Source organism: Nerophis lumbriciformis, linkage group LG21 (genome assembly GCF_033978685.3).
Source record: "Nerophis lumbriciformis linkage group LG21, RoL_Nlum_v2.1, whole genome shotgun sequence".
Taxonomy (NCBI): Eukaryota; Metazoa; Chordata; class Actinopteri; order Syngnathiformes; family Syngnathidae; genus Nerophis; species Nerophis lumbriciformis.
The window spans coordinates 29332501-29354869 of record NC_084568.2 but is presented as its reverse complement, the minus strand read 5'-3'; the positions used below and the strand labels follow the sequence as shown (position 1 = coordinate 29354869).

The 22369-nt window shown below is 38.6% G+C and overlaps 1 protein-coding gene across 2 annotated transcripts in view; it reads left to right on the top strand.

Moving 5' to 3' along the window:
- Positions 1 to 11378: 11378 nt before the first annotated feature.
- The window catches only part of oxnad1 (oxidoreductase NAD-binding domain containing 1), a 19855-nt gene continuing 8864 nt past the window's right edge, over positions 11379 to 22369 (top strand). Inside the window, exons 1-6 of one of the 2 annotated variants that reach the window (XM_061982488.1) lie at positions 11379 to 11536; positions 11837 to 11966; positions 14472 to 14538; positions 14609 to 14712; positions 15670 to 15811; positions 22273 to 22369. The exon at positions 22273 to 22369 is cut by the window's right edge and continues 131 nt beyond it. In XM_061982488.1, coding sequence (XP_061838472.1) covers positions 11866 to 11966; positions 14472 to 14538; positions 14609 to 14712; positions 15670 to 15811; positions 22273 to 22369 — 511 coding nt within the window. In that variant the 5' untranslated portion in view covers positions 11379 to 11536; positions 11837 to 11865. Of the gene's footprint in view, positions 11537 to 11822; positions 11967 to 14471; positions 14539 to 14608; positions 14713 to 15669; positions 15812 to 22272 lie in introns of both variants that reach the window. The other variant, XM_061982489.1, reaches the window with a different exon arrangement.

Here is a 22369-nt window from a genome sequence, read left to right as displayed (position 1 = left end):
AATGTCGCATATTTTGTATGTTAGCCATAAAAAAGTTGGCATAAAAAAGGGCTGAGTTTTTTTTGTTTTGTTTTTTTTACAAAAAGGGCATAAAACATTTGTTTAATTCTTTACGTCAACAGATATACCTGAAGCTGAGCTATAGATTTAAGTGTTGGAAGTAAAAACATTATACTAAATTATAAGGCTAATTTTCACTTGCACTTGGGTCCCTTTTGGATCCCTAAGAATTGTAATAGGGTTTTGTATTTTAAACTGTCATTGCTTAAAAATAAATTAAAATCAATGTTGTCATGAATTATTGACCTCCAGTTACTTCATATCAAATAATCCACTTTGAAATATTATTTGGGAAAAATAATGCATATTTTGTGTTTCCATTAAAAAAAAAAGTTTTCTATGACAAAAAAAGGCATAAAACAAATAAACAAAAAAATTATAAAAACTTATAATCGACGTATAGATCTGAAGTTGATCTAGAGCAGTGTTTTTTAACCAAGGCACATTTTTTTCATTGAAGAAGTCGGGAGGCACACCGCCAGCAGAAAACATAACAAAAATTAAACTCAGCAGCCGATATAAACAATAAAAAGTCGTTCTCACAAATGTTGGATATGACTTTAGACCATAACCAAGCATGTATCAATATAGCTCTTGTCTCTAAGTAGGTGTACTGTCACGACCTGAGTTTTTTGGTGTCTCCCTGTGTGTATTGTTTTAGTTCTTGTCTTGCACTGCTATTTTGGTGAGTTTTCCTGTTTAGTTGGTATTTTCCTGTAGCAGTTTCATGTCTTCCTTAAGCGCTATTCCCCGCACCCGCTTTGTTTTAGCAATCAAGACTATTTAAGTTGTCGCTGTCCTTTTTTGTGTGGACATTGTTGATTATCATGTCATGTTTCAATGTACTTTGTGGACGCCGTCTGCTCCACACGCTGTAAGTCTTTGCTGTCGTCCAGCATTCTGTTTTTGTTTACTTTGCAGCCAGTTCAGTTTTAGTTTCGTTTTGCATAGCCTTCCCGAAGCTTCAATGCCTTTTCTTAGCGGCACTCACCTTTTGTTGATTTTTGGTTTAAGCATTAGATACCTTTTAACCTGCACGCTGCCTCCCACTGTCGTCGAGTATTACGCGGTTACTCTGCCGAGCTCGACACAGCACCGACACTCAACAACGGCACATTTGCGCACTATAATTACTAGATTGCAAAGAATATTTTTAACCCAAATAGGTGAAATTACATAATCTCCCACGGCACACCAGACTGTATCTCACAGTGGTTGAAAAACACTGATCTAGAGATTTAAGCGTTGAAAGTTGAAAAATACTGTGTGACTGAATTTTTAACACTTTTATGAGTGCGACCCTTTTGGATCCCTCAGAAATTTAGTGGGATTTTATTTTACTGTCATTGCTTAAAAAATAAAAATGACGCAAAGTTAATGTTGTTATGAACTATTGACCTGTTTAAGGCTCCAGTTACTTCACGTCTAATATTCCACTTTTTGGGGGAGTGGGGGGAAATGTTGCATATTTTGTGTGTTAACAATAAATAACTAAGTTGGCATAGAAAAGGGCTGTTTTTTTGTTTTGTTTTTTACAAAAAGGGCATAAAACATTTTTTTTTAATACTTTATGTCAACAGATAGACCTGAAGTTGAGCTAGAGGTTTAAGTGTTGAAAGTAAAACCATAATAATTACAGATGTCCGATAACGGCTTTTTTGCCGATATCCGATATTCCGATATTGTCCAACTCTTTAATTACCGATTCCGATATCAACCGATATATGCAGTTGTGGAATTAACATATTATTATGCATAATTTTGTTGTGATGCCCTGCTGGATGCATTAAACAAAGTAACAAGGTTACTGGACCTGGTTCTAAGAACCCTTTAAACAATCTAATTTCATTGACAACCAGGTCTGGTGAAGATAAGGTCCTTTTTTTAAAAACAAAATTATAAAATAAGATAAATAAATTAAAAACATTTTCTTATCGGTTTCTTAATATAAAAAAAGTTACATAGAAACTAGTAATTAATGAAAATTAGTAAAATTAACTGTTAAAGGTTAGTACTATTAGTGGACCAGCAGCACTTTTTTTTTAAAATTATAAAATAAAATAAGATAAATAAATTAAAAATATTTTCTTATCAGTTTCTTAATATAAAAACAGTTACATAGAAACTAGTAATTAATGAAAATGAGTAAAATTAACTGTTAAAGGTTAGTACTATTAGTGGACCAGCAGCACGCACAATCATGTGTGCTTACGGACTGTATCCCTTGCAGACTGTATTGATAATTGATATATAATGTAGGAACCAGAATATTAATAACAAAAAGAAACAACCCTTTTGTGTAAATGAGGGAGGGAGGTTTTTTGGGTTGGTGCACTAATCTTGTGTTTTTTATGTTGATTTAATAAAAAAATAACTTTTTGAAACCGATAATTACCGACATTACATTTTAAAGCCTTTCCATCCATCCATCCATTTTCTACCGCTTATTCCCTTTGGGGTCGCGGGGGGCGCTGGAGCCTATCTCAGCTACAATCGGGCGGAAGGCAGGGTACACCCTGGACAAGTCGCCACCTATCGGCTGATAATATCGGCCGGCCGATATTATCGGACATCTCTAATAATAATAAATTATAAGGCTAATTTTAACGCTTACGAGTGGGTCCCTTTTGGATCCCTTAGAATTTTAATAGGATTTTTTATTTTAAACTGTAAAAAAAAAAAAAAGACTTTAAATCAATGTTGTTATAAATTATTGACCTATTTAAGGCTCCAGTTACTTCACATAAAACATTCCAATAATATTTAGGGGAAAATATTGAATATTTTGTGTTTTTGCAACAAAAAAAACACAATGTTTTCTTCTTTTTTTCTTACAAAAATGGCCTAAATCATTACAAAAAAATTAAATTGACTTTTAGTCGACCGATAGGTCTGAAGTTGATCTGGAGATTTTAGGATTGAATAAGATACAATAAAATGTGACTCATATTTATGACTGGGACTCTCGAGGGGAGCGCGTTGAAAGTAAAACAAATTTAATATTGGAACTGAAAAATGTCAAAATGGCCGCCGTGTGCTTGGATTGTTTAGTTTGCGGCTCTCAGTTGCCTGAAGTTTGACCTTACTTGTGCCCAACAAGTCACTTTTCAGTCTGAGACTTTGTGTTTCCTCTCCAGCGGAAACGTTGGCTGCGTGTTTGGGCGGAGCCGCACAAAGTGTCCATGTCTTCTTTTTGTGTGTTTGCATTGTGCAGTTTGTAAAGACGTGATTCCAACATTTGTTCAAAGGGGATTTAAGTGCACTTATTGGTTTCTATTGCACGCGAAACGAAGCGTGACTGGCCACTTGTGACCACGCTGAAGGTTTGCGCCATCAAGTTTGGGTTGCACTTTTTAGCGAGTGCACGTCCACGCCCTGCACATGAAGCCATGCCGCATGACTTGGATTTATTTCACATACAAAGGCTGGGAAAATATTAAATTGCCGCCTGTTTGTCCTTTTCCACTCAGAGGTACTGCGGCAACATGAATTGATTTAAAGACGGTACCTTCACTTCCTGAATTGGTTCTGTCACAGCGCTCGTAACTCAAAACACAATCAACGTCTTCCTTTGAAATGAATTGGAATCAAATTCATTGGTGCTTGCATTGTCTTTTCAAAATAAACTTTTACAGAAGAAATATTTTACCGTATTTTCCGGACTATAAGGCGCACTTAAAATCCTTTTTTTCCCCCTCAAAACTCGACAGTGCGCCTTATAACCCGGTGCGCCTAATGTACGGAATAATTCTGGTTTTGCTTACCCACCTCGAAGCAATTTTATTTGGTACATGGTGTAATGATAAGTGTGACCAGTAGATGGCAGTCAAACATAAGAGATACGTGTAGACTGCAATATGACTCAAGTAAACACCACCAACATTTTATATGTTCCATTGAAAATATAGAACATTCAATCAATCAATTCCTTTATTGTCATTGTCATAATAACACTTATGTCATACATGAACAACGAGATTTTGTTTGAGCTTTGTCCAGCGGCATAGAAACTGCATTGATGTGCAGGTTGACAATAGTTTTCATTTTAGCATTTTAGCATTGTCAGGAAGATCGCGATAAGAGGGACATGGGGGTGGGAACAGTCAGATGTCTGATGGGTGTTATGTTGATGTTGCAGCAATGCAATGTCCAGAGCACAATTATTGAGGTGGTGAAGAATGAGGTAATAAGATGGTCCGGGGCAGCAAAGGGGCAGGCTGTTCATTTAGCAGTCTGACAGCCTGGGGATACAGACTGTGAGACATTCTGGTGGTCCTGGCGCGAATCGATCTATACCTCCTTCCAGAGGGTAGCAGGTTGAAGAGGCCATGTGCTGGGTGGTATCTGTCCTTCAGGATGTTGTGTACTCGCTTTAGGCAGCGAGTTGTGTACATGGCACTCATCTCTGGGAGTATCGTCCTTGTAATTTTCCCCGCCGCTTTAACCACTCGCTGGAGGGCCTGTTGGTTCGCTTTAGTGCAGCTAGCAAACCATACTACACACGGCGCCATACTTACCAACCTTGAGATCTCCGAATTCGGGAGATTGGGGCGGCGAGGTGTTGAGGTGGGTGGGGTTAAAGTTATAGTTAAAGTACCAATGATTGTCACACACACACTAGGTGTGGTGAAATTTGTCCTCTGCATTTGACCCATCCCCTTGTTCACCCCCTGGGAGGTGAGGAGAGCAGTGGGCAGCAGCGGTGCCGCGCCCGGGAATCATTTTTGGTGATTTAACCCCCAATTCCAACCCTTGATGCTGAGTGCCAAGCAGGGAGGTAATGGGTCCCATTTTTATAGTCTTTGGTATGACTCGACCGGGGTTTTAACTCACAACCTACCGATCTCAGGGTAGACACTCTAACCACTAGGCCACTGAGTAAGGGGGGAGTATATTTATAGCTAGAATTCACTGAAATTCAAGTATTTCTTATTTTTATATATATATATATATATATATATATATATATATATATATATATATAAATAAAATAAATACTTGACTTTCAGTGAATTCTAGTTATATACATATATATATATGTATTTTATTATATATATATATATATATATATATATATATATATATATATATATATATATATATATATATATATATATATATATATATATAAAATAAATACTTGAATTTCAGTGTTCATTTATTTACACATATACACACACATAACACTCCTTTACTCATTGTTGTATTTGAAAGTGCAATGCTTTGCAGCCAGTAGCACAGCCTTTGAAGGAGCATAGGTATGGGCAGTGTAATATTCTGGGTTGGAGTCAATAACCAGGTGAGGTGATGTAGTTACGTCTCTTTACTTCATACTTCAGAGCCGACTCCCACACTTGCCGTCAGGGTGCGCAATACAACGTAAACCATTGGCCAACCAAAAAGTAACCACAGAACACTATACCCAACATTCACCAGGAGATGGCAACAAACAACTTAGATCACTCTATTACTGGCAGCATCTGTGACATTTAATTTGCAGGAAAGGATTGAGTTTAGGGTTGAATTGTCCATCCTCGTTCTATTCTCTGTCACTCGTCGTCGCAATGACTGTCTCTTCTTCGTTCTTCTGCTTCTTCTCCTTGTTGTTGTGTGTGCAGTTGTGCACTCGCCAAAAGCAGTAGATGGATCGGCACGTTGTTTATATGAAGGAAAAGCGGACGTGACGACAGGCTGTCCTCACTCCGGTCCGCACGGACCTGGAGGGGGCGTGCCTCAAGTCCAGCTGGAAATTGGGAGAAATTCGGGAGAATGGTTGTCCCGGGAGATTTTCGGGAGAGGCACTGAAATTCGGGAGTCTCCCGGAAAATTCGGGAGGGTTGGCAAGTATGCACGGCACTCAAAAATCTATCAAAATGTTTTAGTACGGCTTTGGTAAGGTATTAAGCCGCACCGCTTGATGGATTGTTCTGTGCTTCAACATACAAGTATTATTATGGTGTGTGTATAAGGTAAGACATATTATCTGGCATTTTTTTCGCAATATTATGCAAAAGCAACTTTTCTTACCTTCTGGTACCTGCTGATCTGTTTTTGGCTTCTGCATTAGTCCTGAAAAATTACACACGGCCGCCTTTGTAGTCTGTGCCGACAACCTAGTCGATAAACTTCTTCTTTTTCTCTATCTTCTTGTTATGGGACATTCATCCTCCGCTGTTGCCATTTCTAATATAAAGTAATGTAAAGTTCTTACTTATATCTGTCAGTAAAGTCGCCATGAAAGCGCTAAAACATACCGGTGTAATGAGTTTACATTATTCACCCAAGGAACTTTAGTTATTAGAGTCAGACGGTTTTTCACGGGACACATTTCTGGCGTTGTTGATCTGTAAAACTTAATCTATGCAACATTTTGACTGAAAACTACCATTACATGTTATGTAGACCACAAGGAAGTGTTTTCAAGTTAGGAAAAAATAATAATAATATGACTCGATGAGGTGGCGACTTGTCTAGAGTGTACCCCGCCTTCCGCCCGATTGTAGCTGAGATAGGCTCCAGCATCCCCCGCGACCCCAAAAGGGATAAGCGGTAGAAAATGGATGGATGGATGACTCCTTAAATGCGCTCTATAATCCGGTGCCCCTCATATATGAAAAGAGATTGAAAATAGACCATTCATCGGCAGTACACCTTATAATCCAGTGCGCCCTATGGTCCGGAAAATACAGTACTACAAACAACTGCAGGAGTTTTATGAATGTAATAATGATAATAATGTACAGCGTTTACCTTGAAGAGTGGACTCCTATCGGCAGCCTCTGCATATTTTCATGGATAAATGTCCGCCGTTTGGCTATTATTTAAACATTATGGTGCAGACTAGCAGTGCTAAGTTAGCAACATGCTCCGTCATGTTTTTGATGATTTCTTTCTTTAATTCAATGACTTTCATCCACTTCTTCTGAGCACTCTCCAATCACTTTCTTCCTTCCAAAGCTTGGAAGAACAAAGTTATGTCCATCTCTCGCTCCTATCTCAAAACACTCTTAAGTTGAGGTACCACTGTAGATCGCTTCGGTGAAATAACGACAAAACTAAAATAAAAGATTGTGCAAAAGTCACACGTGACATGTCAAAATAGGAGCCCAGTGGAATCCATAACCATTAGAAGCATAACAAGTGACAGTTTACGATTTTTACCACAAGACATTTATTTCATAGTAGTGTTATGTTGAATAGTGAATATACAGTACAAGAGTTCAGTCTAGACTAAGAGACAATTTAAAGGCTCAAGTAATCTTCTATATTTACATTTTAGAAAATACTTTATTTGTTTTAGGTTTTTTTTAGCTGAAGCTTTAATAATCAAAAAGATTGAGGTATATATTATTTGAATAGTTGATATATAAGAGTTTCACAACTACAACTACTAAAATGAATGAACGATATTAATATCCAAAAATTTTCAAAGACAGATGAAAAAATACAATTTGAGGGGTTTACGACCACCATGTTTTAACTCTTAAAAGTGTGTACATATCAGTTTGTAGGGTGACTGTAGAATTAACTGCCTGAGGAAATAAAACAAAGCAATAACATCATTCAATTAAAGGGGAACATTATCACCAGACCTATGTAAGCGTCAATATATACCTTGATGTTGCAGAAAAAAGACCATATATTTTTTTTAACCGATTTCCGAACTATAAATGGATGAATTTTGGCGAATTAAACGCCTTTCTATTATTCGCTCTCGGAGCCATGACGTCACAACGGGAAGCAATCCGCCATTTTCTCAAACACATTACAAACACCGAGTCAAATCAGCTCTGTTATTTTCCGTTTTTTTCGACTGTTTTCCGTACCTTGGAGACATCATGCCTCGCCGGTGTGTTGTCGGAGGGTGTAACAACACGAACAGGGACAGATTCAAGTTGCACCAGTGGCCCAAAGATGCGAAAGTAGCAAGAAATTGGACGTTTGTTCCGCACACTTTAGCAACGAAAGCTATGCTACGACAGAGATGGCAAGAATGTGTGGATATCCTGGACACTCAAAGCAGATGCATTTCCAACGATAAAGTCAAAGAAATCTGCCGCCAGACCCCCATTGAATCTGCCGGAGTGTGTGAGCAATTCAGGGACAAAGGACAAAGGACCTCGGTAGCACGCCAAGCAATGGCGGCAGTTTGTTCCCGCAGACGAGCGAGCTAAACCCCCTGGATGTCTTGGCTCACACCGTCCCTTATGCCACCGAAGATGATCAAGAGAAGAATATCGACCCTAGCTTCCCTGGCCTGCTGACATCAACTCCAAAACTGGACAGATCAGCTTTCAGGAAAAGAGCGCGGATGAGGGTATGTCTACAGAATATATTATTTGATGAAAATTGGGCTGTCTGCACTCTCAAAGTGCATGTTGTTGCCAAATGTATTTCATATGCTGTAAACCTAGTTCATAGTTGTTAGTTTCCTTTAATGCCAAACAAACACATACCAATCGTTGGTTAGAAGGCGATCGCCGAATTCGTCCTCGCTTTCTCCCGTGTCGCTGGCTGTCGTTTTGTTTTTGTCGGTTTCGCTTGCATACGGTTCAAACCGATATGGCTCAATAGCTTCAATTTCTTCTTCAATTTCGTTTTCGCTACCTGCCTCCACACTACAACCATCCGTTTCAGTACATGCGTAATCTGTTGAATCGCTTAAGCCGCTGAAATCCGAGTCTGAATCGGAGCTAATGTCGCTATAGCTTGCTGTTCTATGCGCCATGTTTGTTTGAGTTGGCATCACTATGTGACGTCACAGGAAAATGGACGGGTGTATATAACGATGGTTAAAATCAGGCACTTTGAAGCTTTTTTAGGGATATTGCGTGATGGGTAAAATTTTGAAAAAAACTTCGAAAAATAAAATAAGCCACTGGGAACTGATTTTTAATGGTTTTAACCCTTCTGAAATTGTGATAATGTTCCCCTTTAACAAAAAAAGTATACATAAAATATCTTAAGGATATATTTTATCCCTATAAATTACTTTTGATGAAATGACAAGTGTTTGTATCATCTATTATTTTTTATTGTTTTTTGAGTATTCATGGATATAATTATATTTGCATTCTCTAATTATATACTAGATAAACTATAAAATAAAATATACTTTATACATTTTATTTTGAGTATTCATGGGTGTAATTATATATGCATTCTGTAATCGTTGATCGTTGTCATCGTTGACTTCAGGAAGCACCAGTCCAGCCACACTCCACTCTTCATCAACGACAGCGGTGGAGATGGTAAGCAGCACCAAGTTCCTGGGGGTGCAGATAACTGACTATATGACCTGGTCCCTACCCACCGCATGCACTTTTTGCGTCGGATGAAAAGAGCACAGCTCCCTCCCCCATTCTCACCACATTCTACAGAGGCACGATAGAGAGCCTGCTGACCAACTGCATCTCTGTCTGGACTGGAGCCTGCAATGCCTCAGACTGGAAGTCTCTCCAGAGAGTGGTGAGGGTGGCGGAAAAGATCATCAGGACTCCTCTTCCTCCTATCCAGGAGATCGCAAAAAGCTGCTGCCTGACCAGGGCTCAGAAGATCTGCAGAGACTCCCCCCACACCCACCAAAGACTGTTTTCACTGCTGGACTCTAGAAAGAGGTTCCGCAGCCTCCGAAGAAGAACCTGCAGGTTCTGTAACAGCTTCTTTCCTCAGGCCGTAAAACTCTTGAACGCATCATAATAATCCCCTCAATTCCTCCCAAAAATGGATTAACTCGCTGGAATATAAAGACAATATAACATACATCCATAAACGTGGATGCATATGCAAAAGTGCAATATATTTATCTGTACAGTAATCTATTTATTTATATCTGCACCTTATTGCTTTTTATCCTGCACTACCATGAGCTCATGCAACGAAATTTCGTTCTTATCTGTACTGTAAAGTTCAAATTTTAATGACAATAAAAAGGAAGTCTAAGTCTAATTATAAACTAAATGCACTATAATATAATGTATACTAAATACATTTTATTTTGAGTATTCATGCATGTGATTGTATATTGATTCTATAATTATATACTAAATACACTAAAATATAACATACTAAATAAATGTTATTTTATTGTATTGTGAGTATTTGTGGATGTAATTGTATATGCATTCTATAATTATATTCTGAATGGGGGATGGCGTTGGGAGAGTGGCTCTGTCAGCAACCTGAGGGTTCCTGGTTCAATCCCCACCTTTTACCAACCTCGTCATGTCTGTTGTGTCCTTGAGCAAGACACTCCACCCTTGCTCCTGATGGGTAGGGGTTAGGGCCTTGCATGGCAGCTACTGCCATCAGTGTGTGAATGAATGGGTGAATGTGGAAATAGTGTCAAATCGCTTTGAGTACCTTGAAGGTAGAAAAGCGCTATACAAGTATAACCCATTTAGAGTATAATATATACTGAATACATTATTTTATTTTGAGTATTCATGGGTGTAATTATATATGCATTCTGTAATTATATACTAAATACAATAATATATACACATTTATTTTATTTCATTTTGAGTATTCATGGATGTAATTATATATGCATTCTGTGATTATATACTAATAAATACAGTAGAATATATACAACATTTTATTTTCATTAACTGTAATTTTATACTAAATACACTATAATATATACTAAATAAATTTTATTTTATTTTGAATGTTCATGGATGTAATTATGTTTGTATTCTGTAATGATATACTAAATACACTATAATATATACTAAATTAAATGTTATTTTATTTTGGGTATTCATGGATTTATTTATGTATGTATTCTGTAATCATACACTAAAGTGAAGTGAAGTGAATTACATTTATACAGCTCTTTTCTCCAGTGACTCAGAGCGCTTTACATAGTGAAAGACATTATCTAAATTATATTTAAACCAGTGTGGGTGAGACAGAGCGGTGGAAGTGACTCGGATGACAGACACGGGGATCGAACCTGGATCCCTCAAGCCCCTAAATACCATATAATATACACTAAATAAATGTAATTTTATTCTAAGTATTCATGGATGTAATTATATCGGCATTTCTGTGATTATATACTAAATACACTATAATATATACTAAATAAATGTTATTTAATTGTATTTTGAGTATTCATGAACGTACTTATGTATGTATTCTGTGATTATATTCTATAGTATACAACATGTATTATGTTGTTATTTTCTTTTTCATTTGCCTTGTTAAAATTGTATAGATGCAGAGTATTTTTGTTTTTTTGTGATCTTAAAGTCTAAATGAGCTCAACACTGATAGTTGTAGTGTCCACTTCTGTACTGCAGGGGGCGATAAACGCCAGTCTGCCTATGACGTCACAGAAGAAGACACGGCGCGGCATCTGAAGAAGAAACTGTTACTCTATCATGTAACGTTAACATGACCAAGGTTATTATCAACTTATTAACGGAACAAGACATGAATATCTTGTGAAGAAAACGGCCATACCGTGTTGGTAAGAATATTACCGGACTGTTCATTCTTTGTGAAATTGTGCGTGTTTACCGGTATACTCTTGGTAGCATCTTAGCTAATGAGCTAACGGCTACATGCCGGTGTTCTCTCCAGCTAGTGACACTTCTCTAACAATACTTCCACGAACTGTAGCAACAACACGCTCATTTATATATATATTTATATATATATAACTTTAGAATTTAGTTCCAAGTAATAGGGGTGTTCTAACTGCTTGTTTTGATAAACACACGCATGTCACGTTAATGTCTGGCAACTCACGCGAGATGTTACCTTTTAGGTCGCGCATTGATATCCTCACAAGTGGAGATGAGCGTCCACTGCGTCCTGACGTCTGCTGGGCGAAGCTTGTCTCTATCGTGTCCCGCCGCTGGACTTCTACGCTCCCTTCTTCCTCCTTCCATCACAAGGTGGGTCCATTTAAAAAAATCTTGTACTTTTTTTATTCTGGTTGTCCGTTTATCTGGGTGCTCACTTAAATATGACGGAAATCGATGACAACAGAGGAACTATATTATGACAAGAGTTGGTCACTTTGGATCTACTTTCCAATTCAATAGTAATGGACGCCACATCTTAATAATGATTGCAAGAAGTTGTTTTTTTATGTTTTCACTCTAGAGAGAAGCTGCTCCAATGTGAATATATTTCAATGATCACGTGCAACTCGACATTCATGTGCATGTATGATAATTCATATGAAACAAACTCGCCTTATTGGTGTACAACTGCACTTTATCATACTGTAGGTATGTGTATGAAATCCATCCCATCTATTTCCGCTGATCCGAGGTAGGGTCGCAAAGGCAACAGCCTAAGCAGATTTTCTGTGTAAAAAAACAACAACAACCTTTTTACAAGAAACCAGTAAACAAGGCAGAAGTTAATCATTCTGGCCACTGTAACATTACACAGAGTTTGAACAGTAGTACTGTTTGAATATTTAATGACGTGATTATTCTCTTAATATTCACCCAATTTTAAAAAGTAGTCCAATCAGGTTCATTAGGTCTTCTAAAGATGATGTCATTTTTCTTGTTATAGCCAGACCAGTGTGTTGATTTCGTACCTGACAGTTTCGGCTACAACTGTGGCCTTCTTCAGAGGTTGTCACGTGATGTAGCTGTGACTGTCTGGTGGGCTGATTTAAACCGCTGTCCGCCTGCTATTACAAGCAGGAAGACAGCGCCACCTGCAGTCCGACTTCTTCAGAACTGTGTCCCAGGCGTTGGAAAATTGGTTGGTCCCGATTCACAATTTGCCGGGCGCGTTTCCGGATTTCGGTGGCTTCTCTGATCTAACGGTGGTAATTTAAAAAGGTTGCTATCATTTAAAAGTGTGCAAAACAGACACAGTCGATTTCATCGTTTTATTTTAAATTAATTCCAAAGTATCACATGAAACACTAGGGAAGGATAGGATAACAAAAATCATCATAAATTGAAAACTATAATGAATATTATTTTTAAGAAAAAATATAATCAAATTGATGTACAAATTGAGTAAACACTGCTGGTCGGACTCGACTTGTGAGTCACATCTGACATCACAAGGCAGCGACCAGAAATCAGTGTGCAACTCGATCAATTTGAAAGATATTTGGCAGACTTGCAGAAAAATGTATACCGTATTTTTCGGAGTATAAGTCGCACCTGCCGAAAATGCATAATAAAAAAGGAAAAAAACATATATAAGTCGCACTGGAGCCCAGCCAAACTATGAAAAAAACTGCGACTTATAGTCCGAAAAATACGGTAATTTGTATTATAAAAGCTCTTCCATTTAACATTTTTACTCATCGTAGATTCTTTGCAGGGGAGTTTTGTCAAGTGTAAACTTGCCAAATTTTGTCAGAGCTTCATCAATCCAAAAATTTGGATGTTGTGGATGAACTAGCAGATGTGTTGTACTTCATGAGTTTTGGTGTATAGTGGTGATAAAACTACCATGTGTGTTGTACGTCATGAGTTTTAGTGTATAGTGGTGGTAAAAACCAGAATATGTGTTGTAGGTCATGAGTTTTGGGGTATAGTAGTGTTAAAAACTAGCATATGTCTTGTAGGTCAGGGGTTTTAGTGTATAGTCGTGATAAAAACTAGCATATGTGTTGTACATCATGAGTTTTAGTGTATAGTTGTGATAAAAACTAACATATGTGTTGTACATCATGAGTTTTAGTGTATAGTGGTGATAAAAACTAACATATGTGTTGTACATCATGAGTTTTGGTGTATAGTGGTGATAAAAACTAACATATGTGTTGTACATCATGAGTTTTGGTGCATCTTGAGTTTTATTGTATAATGCTGATAAAAACTATCATGTGTGTTGTACATGTGTTTTGGTGTATAGTGGTGATAAAAACTAGCCTATGTCTTGTGGGTCATGAGTTTTAGTGTATAGTCGTGATAAAAACTAGCATATGTGTTGTACATCATGAGTTTTAGTGTATAGTTGTGATAAAAACTAACGTGCGTTGTACATAATGAGTTTTGGTGATAAAAACAACGCCAGCACATTGGAACTCTGAAGACAGCAGTGCGGTTGCTAGTCACGATGGCGCCATCAAGCCTGCAACGCACTGCAGAGATCCAGCATGCGGCGAATACACACACATACTGAGAGCCGATTGTAATATTTCCCACATATCTAGCTAAATAAGAAGCAAAATAATATATTGCTATATAGAACAATACTGTCGAGCAAAACTAAGCAATAATATTTGTTTGTAATGGCTGGGAGTTCTACATAAAACTAGCATTGCGGGATGCATTATTACATAAACTACCCTTTAAAAAGTGTCTAAGTTCTCTGACAACAGGGACAAAGTCCATGTTCAGCCTTGTCATGTGACAGTGTTGCTCTGAGCTGTCTTCAAAACAAATAACAGGTTGCAACTCTTTTTTTTTTATTAGAAGAAACATGGCCTCCAAAAGACTAATGGACCACCTCGAGAGGACGGCACACAACCAGAGACAAAGCGTAAGATTATCTATATATTTTTCCAATAATAACCTGCACATCAAATCCTTTATGAATAAACCCCACTCAGGCTCTGTATCCTGCTCAAGTGTGCGGCATCATAAACGAGTCAGAGACTGTAAAACGTCTCAGGATAGCCGTCCATCCGGACTTTAACTTCAAGGCGGGACAATGGTGAGTGCACGCATTTTGCATGAACACAAATGTTGGTTTGGACGTTTGACATTGTGCCAAATAAATTTCAATTTAGAAGTAATTAGCAGGATCGCTTCCTGCTGCAGTGCCTTTGTACGCCAGGCGAGGGCAGTGTTTCATCTACCGAAGCATACACTGTGGTACAATTTAAACATTAACAGTAAAGATTAAATAAGTTTAGTAGTTTGTATTTGAATTGCTGCAGATAACGTTTTTTTTTAAATATATTTAGGTGCCCAAATGTGAATCCTGAAGGGAACAGGTGTAATTATTGAAAGCCTGTATGAAATGCTGTACAGTATCATTATTAATATCTAAATAAACAAGTTGTGGCTTCATGGGGGTGTGCGTCTGTCAGTCAGCACTGCCAGTGTTAATGAGCAGAACGCGCACATGAGAGCGCATACTGTAGGTGGGCGGTGGCGAGATATATAAAAAGCTGGCAGCCAGTTTCCCGCAGTGCCTGATAATGAATGTAAATACATGGAAATCCTTGAGTTTGAGAGGAAAAGGGGCTGTTAAGTCGTTGGTCTCCAGGTGGTAGAAGAAGGAAGAGGAGAGTAGTGGGTGGAACATACGTACATTCATGATGCTGAAGGTTGTGGAGTCATCCTCTCTCGCTGCTTGAACAGACGCTGATTGTTTGGAAGCAACAACAGTCATTGTCGTCCTCTCTGGCTCACGTGTTGCAGGACGGACTGTTAAGACCCACACTCTTTGGTTTTGTCCCCTCGCCCTTCTAGAACTGTCGTCCTGGCTGAGGGTCAAAGGTTGCATCTCTACACACAATCCCACTCTGACCTTTAGCCTAGCATGTATACACGCTCCAGGCCAGCATTGTTCACTCTGCCTTTCTCTCGTTCCGCTATTGTCAAAGTCTTACCACCAGTAGGAAACTTCCCCGAATCAAACGTGACGATCGGGCTTTGTCTGCAGGGTGGATTTGTTCATCCCTGGAGTGGAGAAGGTGGGAGGTTTCTCCATGTGCTCCAGCCCAGGTCTGCTGCAGAGGGAGGGGGTAGTGGAGTTGGCCGTCAAATACTCCAAACACCCGCCAGCGCACTGGGTCCACACGGCGGTGAGTAATCATCGATTCATAAGAGTCTTGGTGAGAAATGACCATCAAACTAGCTCAACGCTTATCTTTCTAAATCTACACGGCTGTGTTTCAATACAGAGTAAGAAGCTGTGAAAGTTGGAATAATGGACGAAGCTAATGGGAGTCATCTTGTAAAGCCTTCTAAAAAACATTGAAAAATCTCCAGCATTTACATGTCGTCATCTGCATATTTTACCAGTAATAGCGACATTGTAGACATTGGCCACAAAATAAAATCCCAGATTTTTTTCCCTTTACTTTAAAAAAAACATTGAATACAAATGACATATATTATTCAAAACAAGTTTTTATGTTATTTAAACAAAAACTATTAGTTTGAAAGGATGCTGCATCTTACTCTTGGCAAAATTCTAATTTGTATAATGTTGTTTGTTTTAGACCAGATATAAATAGTACTTTTTATGGAATCATTTTCAAAGAATTAAATTAAGAGCTTTCCTTGAGAAGCAATACTTCTGCTTGAATATAATACTTCTGTTAACAAAAATGCAGCATTGCACATTTAGCATGCAAATAAACAATCTCCAATGTTGAGATCAATAAAATGCAACCTCTGTCTTGAATAACATACTTCTGTCAATAAAAATGTATGTATATCTGCAATGTATATAACAATTACATCCACATCGCAGACATGCTGACAACGCTCCAGACAATGGCGTGTGTTTCGTTTATATCCAGTTTCAGTAGCACGGTTTTTGGTGATCAAAGTCTTTTTTCGGTGGTCAAGTTTTCAGTACATCACTTGTCAGTAGTGCACAAATAATAAGCTATATATATCTATTCATACTTAACGACCAGCTAATGTTTTATGTTTGTGTGGTTTGGATTTGATGTCAGTTTTTCCCATGTTTGCAAATACACCGTCCGCGTCTGAAAGGTGATTGGCGGAGAATTAGGAAGCGTTGTTCTGTGTCCGGCGGCTAAGCGCGGACTCATGAGACAAAAGTGTGTGCACCAGAGATAAAACCCGTTGGAAATGTGCCGTTTGTTATCATAAGATTGGTCATAAAAGTTAAAAATAGCGTCAGACTTTGTGTGATTTCTTCTGGGGTCTACCATATATTATTACTTTGATTTGTTTTCAAGTAAAAAAAACAACAAACTTATTTTCAAGGTGTGGTGGTAATAAAAATGCTGTGGTGGTGCACCACATTCAATTACATTAAGGAGAAACCCTGGAGCGGCTGCTGCATCGCCTCTGAGTTGGTGAAAGTTTAGATTATTATAAGTTATGAAGTTTGTCAAGTTTGAAATTGAATTTAGATCTGAAGGCATCGCTAGGAAGACATGTCAATATGCTAGTTTTCTCCCACCGTTTTATTTTTACCTGAGGATTGAAGATTATAATTAATTCATCATCTAAATGTGGAACACACGTCTTGTTCTAAAATATTTAAACATCCCATCAGTCGGCATCCTAGTAAAAGCAGACATTGTACAGTAAGTGATTGTTTTATTTTGTTTGTATATGTTGTTTAGCACTTAGCAATACTGCTACATGATGCTTAGTATATGACTAAAGCTGCATCTGTTTAGCACCCAAATTCTAAAACTTGTAGGTCATACTCCTTATATTCATGCTCAGAAATATTAGTTTCTGGATCTTCATTTGTCCCAAAGTAGTCTTTGTTGTCTCTCATCAAGTCTGCCATGATTAGTAGTCTTGTTGTTGTTGAAGGAAAATGGCAAACATTGTGATGCGTCTGTCAAAACAATGCACCGCCAAAATGTTTCGATAATGCTTAATATGACAAATACATACCGTATTTTTCAGACTATAAGTCGCAGTTTTTTTCATAGTTTGGCCGGGCTCCAGTGCGACTTATGTTTTTTTCCTTTTTTATTATGCATTTTTGGCAGGTGCGACTTATACTCCGAAAAATACGGTACATCGAACATATTATAATGTGCCTGTTACTACATTAAATATTTAATTACAGAATTTATAGAAAACATTGATGGAGTTTTTGGGATGTTTTTAGAAGGCTTTATGGGCGGAATAGATGTATCCCCACAACCTGTGTTGTTAGCCCACCTATTGCTGGCTTTTATTTAGAATTTACAATAGATAAAAAAATAAATGTGTTCTTGTCTCGCATAAGGATTGTAAATTCTCAAAATAAAAGTGCAATTCCTCTTGAATTTTTTCATCAAAACAAAATGACCGTCACATTTTGGCCCTGTGAAAAAGAATTGTGTGTAAGCGTGCGGCGTGCAGGAGCCTATAGACTGCACGCATGCTCACTCGCTAGTTTTTGCTCTTTGAATTGTCGTTTCATCAATAGAAAGGGAAAAACAAAAACGATTACTTCATTAAATTAAGTTTTTCAATTACCCACAAAAACAAAGCATTTTTCTTTTTCGGCGTAAATGTGCAAAAACATTTGAAAACATTTTTGATTTTGATTTTATATTTCATATAAGAAACATTTAAATGACCAGAAACGGAAAAAAAAAATGCATCAAAAAGAGATATTTTTTCATAATTCGACACAGGTAGCGAAAATTGCTATTTGAAGACAAGAGGGTGGAAAGAAACTTAGACTTAGACAAACTTTATTGATCCAGAAGGGAAATTGTTCCACACAATAGCTCAGTTACAAAGGATAATGCAGGTATAAAGTAGACTAAAAGTGTACCACAGTAGCAATATAAAATATAACATATATGTAATATTTACATATTATATATATAATAATAATATAATATAATATAATATACTGATACTATACAGTGTGGTGTTGTATCGTTCTTCCAACATATTTGTGTATATAAACACTACACTGCCTTGTCTTTAAATAGCAACCTCTGCATCTGCTGTTGGCAAATGAAAAACATGTTTTGATCCCTTTCAGCTAACTAATGATTTTCATTTGTGTTATATGAAATAAAAATGTAGCCATTTTTAGGCCCGATATATTGCTCTTCGACACTAAAAAGAACACTTTGTTTCTCAATTGTACTGTTTGTGTTTGCAAATGAACCAGTTGTTTTTTGTTCTTCGTTGCCCATTGGTGAAGGTAAAATGTTATGAGCAAAGCACACACTGACACGATACGTGCTAAATGCAAAACATTTGACATTGCAAATAAGTGGAGGCACTTTGGAGGGGACAAAGCACGACACGGTAGCCCCAGATGAACAGTTCATCAGCACTGGTGCTGGGAGGACAGCCAGCAACACTACCACCGTTTCCATAGCAACAACGCACGCTTCTGCAAAACAAGAAGTCATGGCAGGCGAGATACTGTGGGCACTAAAATGCGTGAATTCATTCGACTTGTTCAAGTCCATTTTCACCAGCCAGACTGCAGCGAAATGTACCTGTGGTGAGAACAAGTGTGCCTATGTCCCTGCTTTTGGGTTTTCTCTGCACTCTACTTGTCATTAGTGGTCCAGCAGACGTCATATTCATAGTGCTGTTTGACAAAAGCCTCAACCACCATTTTCGACGTGATTCTGTGGGATGGAACAGAAATAAAGACTCAATATGTTGGAAGTGAAATATGAGAAGATGTATCCAAGTCCACCTATATGGTGTTTTTGCTCTGTTTTAGAGAGGAACCATACATTTCAGATTGGATTAGTTATCATAGCAGCACACATGAGATGGCATGAAATGTGGTACCCAAGGTCCCAGATTAAGCTTAATGATTACCACAAGAAGGATGGTTTGTATGTAATATTGTAGTATTACTGTTAGCTCAATTAGTTTCTGCTGGTCCAAGTGAGATAGTCATTTCATTTTGTCATTCACTCAAAGATTTTGGAGAAGTCGTAGAAATTAGAAATTACATTTTGAACTGATCATTTTTCAGACCAGGGCAGCACGGTGGTACAGGGGTTAGTGCATGTGCCTCACAATACGAAGGTCCTGAGTAGTCCTGGGTTCAATCCCGGGCTCGGGATCTTTCTGTGTGGAGTTTGCATGTTCTCCCCGTGACTGCGTGGGTTCCCTCCGGGTACTCCGGCTTCCTCCCAACGCCAAAAACATGCACCTGGGTATAGGTTGATTGGCAACACTAAATTGGCCCCTAGTGTCTGAATGTGAGTGTGAATGTTGTCTGTCTATCTGTGTTGGCCCTGTGATAAGGTGGCGACTTGTCGGGGGTGTACCCCGCCTTCCGCCCAAATGCAGCTGAGATAGGCTCCAGCACCCCCCGCGACCCCAAAAGGGACAAGCGGTAGAAAATGGATGGATGGATGGATGGCATTTTCAGACCTTAACAACCAATAACGATGACTGATATAAGAACTACTGTATTTTTCAGACGACAAGGCGCACTTCAAATCCTTTAATTTTCTCCAAAATGGACAGTGCGCCTTATAACCCAGTGCGCCTAATGTATGTATTAATTCTGCTTGTGCTTACCGACCATGAAGCAATTTTATTTGGTACTTGGTGTAATGATAAGTGTGACCAGAAGATGGCAGTCACACAAGAGATACGTGTGGACTGCAGGTTGACGCCTGTTCAATAAATGATGCTAGCAAATACAGGCTAGCAAGCAAGGCCAAAACTTTGATGCTTCATTGAGAATATAGAACATTACACCCGGTGCTCAAAAATCTGTCAGAAAGTTTTAGTATGAAGTCGACCGCTTGATGAATTGTCGGAGCATTACGGCTACCGTAGTCAGACGTACTGTGCTTCAACATACAGTGTTATTATGGTGCGTGTATAAGGCCCCCAAAATGGCACCTATTAGCAGACATTATCTGGCATTTTGTTTGGCAATATTATGCTAAACCAACTTTTCTTACCTATTGGTACCTGCTGACGAGTATTTGGGATCTGCATTGTTGTCCGCGCCGTAGTCAATAAGCTCTTTTTTTCCCTTTATCTTCTTGTTGTGGGGCATTCATCCTCCACTGTTGCCATTTCTAATACAAAGTATTGTACACTTCGAACGTATATCTGTCTGTAGACTCGGTATTGAAGCGCTAAGAACAAGCGGTACAACAAAGAGAAGACGCTGTTTAAGTGGAGGCGCGTAAATAAGAGCGCCTACAAAACGGCGCATCCTGAAGAGACGATCAGAAAGGTAATGAAATTAATCTTTCAGCACATACACAATGTTGACATCTACAGTTATATTTTGATAAAAACCCTACTTGTAAGCGATGCGTGCAACAACAACAAACATGTCAGTAGACATGAAGTTATATCATGAAATACAAAATACAACTTTACCCGACCAAAAACGATGCATATTTATCGGGGAGAGTCTTGATACCAATGTCCTTGACACCCACACACAAAGAAGTTGTAGACCTCCATGCTTGTCCAAGTTTCATTTGTTTGTTGTGTAGAATGTCTGGAGCACAATAATTAATGTCTAGGAACACGACCGACGTATAATCCTTGATATCACTCCACTAGGGATGTCCGATAATATCGGCAGTCCGATATTATCGGCCGATAAATGCTTTAAAATGTAATATCGGAAGTTATCGGTATCGGTTTCAAAATTATCGGTATCTGTTTCAAAAAGTAAAATCTATGACTTTTTAAAATGCTGCTGTGTACACGGAAGTACGGAGCGCCAATAAACCTTAAAGGCACTTCCTTTGCATGCCGGCCCAGTCACATAATATCTAGAGCTTTTCACACACACAAGTGAATGCAATTCATACTTGTTCAACGGGTCACCATGAGGGTGGACGTATAAACACTTTAACACTGTTACAAATATGCGCCACACTGTGAACCCACACCAAACAAGAATGACAAACACATTTCGGGAAAACATCTGCACCGTAACACAACATAAACACAACAGAACCAATACCCAGAACCCCTTGCAGCACTAACTCTTCCGGGACGCTACAATTTACACCCCCCCTGTTTAGTTGAATTGCCTTCAAAACTCAGGTGTCGGGATATCCAACCTCTAGACCTGAAAGTTGCGTAAAGTGTACACTGTGTGACATGATGTCCAGTTAGCGCTGCGATGATTGACGTCTGTATTCACCAGCCATGCATCTACAGTCTCTAACAAGGCAGCCAATTACAGCACAGGAAGGCGGGACTTCAGCAGAAGCTCAAGTCACAGGAGTAATATGTATCGACTGAGTTGATGCAAACATTTCCAAAGGCCAACAGAGACAGGAAAGAAGTTGATAATCTTTTTGTGTTTGATTGTGCGTTGCTCTCACTGAGCAAAACCGTGCTGCCACTTTGCGAGTGTTTGTGTGTATAAAGTCTATTTACTGCTGCTTTGACTTCAAAAGGCTTCCTGCCAGTTGTCATCACCCACAGGCTGGCGTCGCTGCAGGTGTGTGCGCATGGAAGCCTGCTCTGATCTTAGCTTGTGTAATAATCTGCTTCTGTTCTTGTCATCTCTCAGACAGAAAAGGTGTAAATGTATATAAATACACATGATTCTATTCAAGCACTCTTCTGCCTCTTCCAGTGCACTCTGGGCTCCCAGGTGGCCATGCGTGTTGGCGGGGACTTCTACTTTGACCCCTCACCTGCAGACCCTGCCGTCAATCTGCTGCTGGTGGCCG